The sequence below is a fragment of the Aplysia californica genome, unplaced genomic scaffold, assembly GCF_000002075.1.
Source record: "Aplysia californica isolate F4 #8 unplaced genomic scaffold, AplCal3.0 scaffold00123, whole genome shotgun sequence".
NCBI lineage: Eukaryota > Metazoa > Mollusca > Gastropoda > Aplysiida > Aplysiidae > Aplysia > Aplysia californica.
Window position 1 is genome coordinate 793,275 of NW_004797393.1, and position 2,500 is coordinate 795,774.

A 2,500-nucleotide genomic window follows, 5' to 3' on the forward strand; every position below is an offset into this window, starting at 1 on the left:
GTTTTACGGCGATCGCAACTGCATAAGGTCATATGAGCGCGCGAGACAAATTAAACCTTTTTCAGTTGGTAGGACATTTTGAATTTTGCCCTGTTGGCGGCCGAAACCTACTCTTATCGATTTTAGATCACCAAGGGATCTTTAATGTGCTCAACTTGCACACGGGACCTCCGAGAAGGCTAAGTGTTCTTTCTTACCAAAAGAACGGGGACCTGCAAAATTAATATCTTAACGTTTGGTTTTTGGGGGAGGGTTTTAAAAAAATCAGAGGTGCATCTCTCTCTCTCTCTCTCTCTCTCTCTCTCTCTCTCTCTCTCTCACTCTCTCTCTCTCTCTCTTTCTCTCTCTCTTATCTTCTCTACTCTTACAGTAGAGTTAAGTTCTCTGCTTCAAACTGACGTCACTAGTCCATCGTTTAAGCTACTGCGGACTCCTAATCGTGTGGTTGCCGGCTCTGGGGTTCGAGGCTCAGTCAGATCTACTCGAGATTGTGTCCTAGGAAAGGTTTTTAACATTTTTTCTCACTTCACCTACTTTTGTGAATGGGTTTCAGGTCACAGACACCGAAAAATCTCATCAGTATGGTAGCGTTTTGGCGCATGTAAAATGGCACCTTGCACTGTTTGTCTTCCACAAAGTTGTTTCATAATAATATTATCATGCCCTCTCGGGAAAACGTAATGTGGGTTGCATAAAGCGTGCTGTTCAACTGGGATTTGCGCTATACAAACGGTATTTACTGCTACATGTGATTTATAGAAAAATTTAGTAAATAATTGTCAGTAATACATAAGTATACAACAGATAAGGTCATAACTAACTCATATGCAAAACCACGGAAGAATTCATTTGACAACAAATATACAGAGATGGATTTTATGGGTCCAAAAACTTAACCTTCGATTTGTTTCAAAACAGCATTTTTCGGGATAGCCCCCTTGTGCTTAAAAGCGACCAATTGGTCTACGTGCGTTCCGTCGGGTGCTAAACTCCAACAAAGACAAATCCAAAACGTAAAATAAAATCACCTGCTGGGTCAACAGAGAGAGTGTTTTAATTGAGCTGTTGAGTTGTTTGTTTTTGGGGTTTTTTAGTAGGAGTTTCACGGCACTATAGACTCAGTTTCTGTCATGTACGAGAACTGTTGGGACGAACACGTTCTTTTTCCTTTGATTTATTCTGCTAAGAAGATCAGACTCACTTTTTGGTGCCGCTTTCGAAGTCCTCCTCAAAGAGTACTACCCTCTTGTTGAATCTGTCGTACTCTCCGAAGAACCGCTCGTAGTAAGTTTCGCCATAGTTCCATCTGGAGGCGCGGAACTATGAAGTGAAATAAAAATTAAACGTGTTGGGTCAGGTTATGCCGATCTTTTATTAACGAATCATACAAATGAAACGCTATAAACAGAGTAGGGAAGTAAAACATTGAAGGCATGTAATAATAATAATAATAATAATAATAATAATAATAATAATAATAATAATAATAATAATAATAATAATAATAATAATAATAATAATAATAATAATAATAATAATAATTAATAGCATTTTTATAGCTCATAACCCCGCTCTACCGCAAGCTCTGTGCGCTTTACACTATATATTATAACCCAGCAGAACACTCATTAACATTCACACCAAGGAAGCACACAGTGCAAGCAGCTGATTAAGCCCTCAGACACAAACAAACTTTTACAAGATCTTTCTCTGTCTATAACTGTTGATTCCTAGATTTTAGCATTCATAATTCTTGCTGCAGTAGATCAGAAATAAGCTCCTTCTTGAAATGTATATCGACCTGAACTTTAAAAAACTATATCCAGGTAACAATCTTGGTTATTTTTCGACCTAGGATGAGACCCTCAACAGGCTATCACACAAAACACTTCTTCGTGATACTCTTATCAGATAATGTTGTTGTTCATAAAAGTTCAAGTCCTTGTACCCTCTGGACCTACTTAAATTGTAGATTTAGCCTATACAGAAGATGGTATTCAGATAGGGAAGTAGGGGAAAAGGGAGGGGGGGAGGACAAAAGCAGAGAGAGAGAGGGAGAAAGAGAGAAGGAGAGAGGTGGGGAGGTGGGGGGGGGGGGGGAATATAGTAATAAGCTCTCTTTCAACAAAGGTATTTACTGATGAAAGGTAACCGATGACAATTGTGTACACCTTGTCCTGATCAAATATCAAGACAGAGAGTTCAAATGCAGCAATGAAAGTTTGAATAACAAAACTGTCAAAATATATTTTCAACTAGACGGTTCAAATTTAATACAATAGAAAACGTTTTAATAAACGTCTCTTGGATTAAGATTTTTTTTTTATGTTTTGTTTGGTCGCTGGTCTGCAGAATTTCCATTCAAAGTTTTCTAGACAAATGTACATTAATAATTGGAGCTTGAAAATGTCTAACGCGGACAGCAAATGTCAGCTCAAATATAACCACAAGAGATCTCAAATGAAAACACTAGGGAAAGCAAATTCAACCTTATGAAATA

The 2,500-nt window shown here is 37.9% G+C and overlaps 1 protein-coding gene across 1 annotated transcript in view; it reads right to left on the reverse strand.

Moving 5' to 3' along the window:
• The window catches only part of LOC100533410 (ependymin-related protein), a 26,644-nt gene that overhangs the window by 14,369 nt on the left and 9,775 nt on the right, over positions 1–2,500 (reverse strand). Inside the window, exon 2 of the mRNA NM_001204693.1 lies at positions 1,202–1,320. Coding sequence (NP_001191622.1) covers positions 1,202–1,320 — 119 coding nt within the window. The remainder of the gene's footprint in view (positions 1–1,201; positions 1,321–2,500) is intronic.